This window comes from Seriola lalandi, unplaced genomic scaffold, assembly GCF_002814215.2.
Source record: "Seriola lalandi dorsalis isolate HSWRI2012SDOR001 ecotype SW California unplaced genomic scaffold, Sedor1 jcf7180002004136, whole genome shotgun sequence".
Classification (NCBI taxonomy): Eukaryota; Metazoa; Chordata; class Actinopteri; order Carangiformes; family Carangidae; genus Seriola; species Seriola lalandi.
Window position 1 is genome coordinate 1 of NW_019474791.1, and position 957 is coordinate 957.

The 957-nt window shown below is 39.3% G+C and overlaps 1 protein-coding gene across 1 annotated transcript; it reads left to right on the forward strand.

Annotated features, from left to right (window-relative positions):
• Positions 1–101: 101 nt before the first annotated feature.
• On the forward strand, positions 102–747 carry LOC111668557 (otoferlin-like; the record flags this gene model as incomplete). Its single annotated transcript, XM_023424623.1, has 2 exons — positions 102–261; positions 561–747. Coding segments are annotated over 2 exons (347 nt in total), but the record flags the coding sequence as incomplete, so codon positions are not given.
• Positions 748–957: the final 210 nt, after the last annotated feature.

The following is a 957-nucleotide window of genomic DNA, read 5'->3' on the forward strand; positions in this document are numbered from 1 at the left end:
TAAATAAAAACTGTTGTTTGGTTGCTTCATTGATTGATTGATTGATTGATTGATTGATTGATTGATTGATTGATTGATTGATTGATTGACATCTATCCCAGAACACCAGTTCTACCACAAGTGGGCCATCCTGTCTGATCCTGACGATATCACGGCTGGATGCAAAGGATATATAAAGTGTGACATTGCTGTGGTCGGAAAGGGTGACAACATCAAGACTCCACACAAGGCCAACGAGACTGATGAAGACGACATAGAGGGGTGATTAGTTGTAAATGATCAGATTGAATTGATTTTGAAAATTTAAAATTTTTTGCAGTGGAGAGTAGAATATGTACAGTTTTCAACAAGCTGCAGCACAGTATATGTGTGTGTTAATAATAGGTTATAGGCTGAAATTTGAACAGCATTTAGTTTTCACTGCTCAATTTCTTCCATTTAGACATAAAATGTTGTAGTAACTCTTATAATAAATCTATACTGTATATATTAGCTGTAATCAATAACTCAGTCACAGTCCTGTGTCGCAATGAGAGGTTGTGCTGTCGTCTGTCTTCCAGGAACCTTCTGCTCCCAGAGGGCATCCCAGCAGAGAGGCAGTGGGCAAGGTTTTATGTGAAGATCTACCGCGCCGAGGGACTTCCTAAAATGAACACCAGCATCATGGCTAATGTGAAAAAGGCCTTCATAGGAGAGAACAGAGACCTGGTGGACCCCTACGTTCAAGTGCAGTTTGCTGGGCAGAAAGTAACTCCCTACACATCCTGCTGTTCTTTGCTACTTTCTAGTAGCTGTTGTTGCTCCCGGAGGGATTAGAACTACTCCCCTAAGACACACAGTGCGTTTGATAATACATAAGTGCAGGAAACTGTAGGTGGATTTCCAAGTTTTAAATAATTGTTTTAAATAATTAAGGACAAAGTACACAAAGTTTAGAATTCAAATTGTTTATTGATA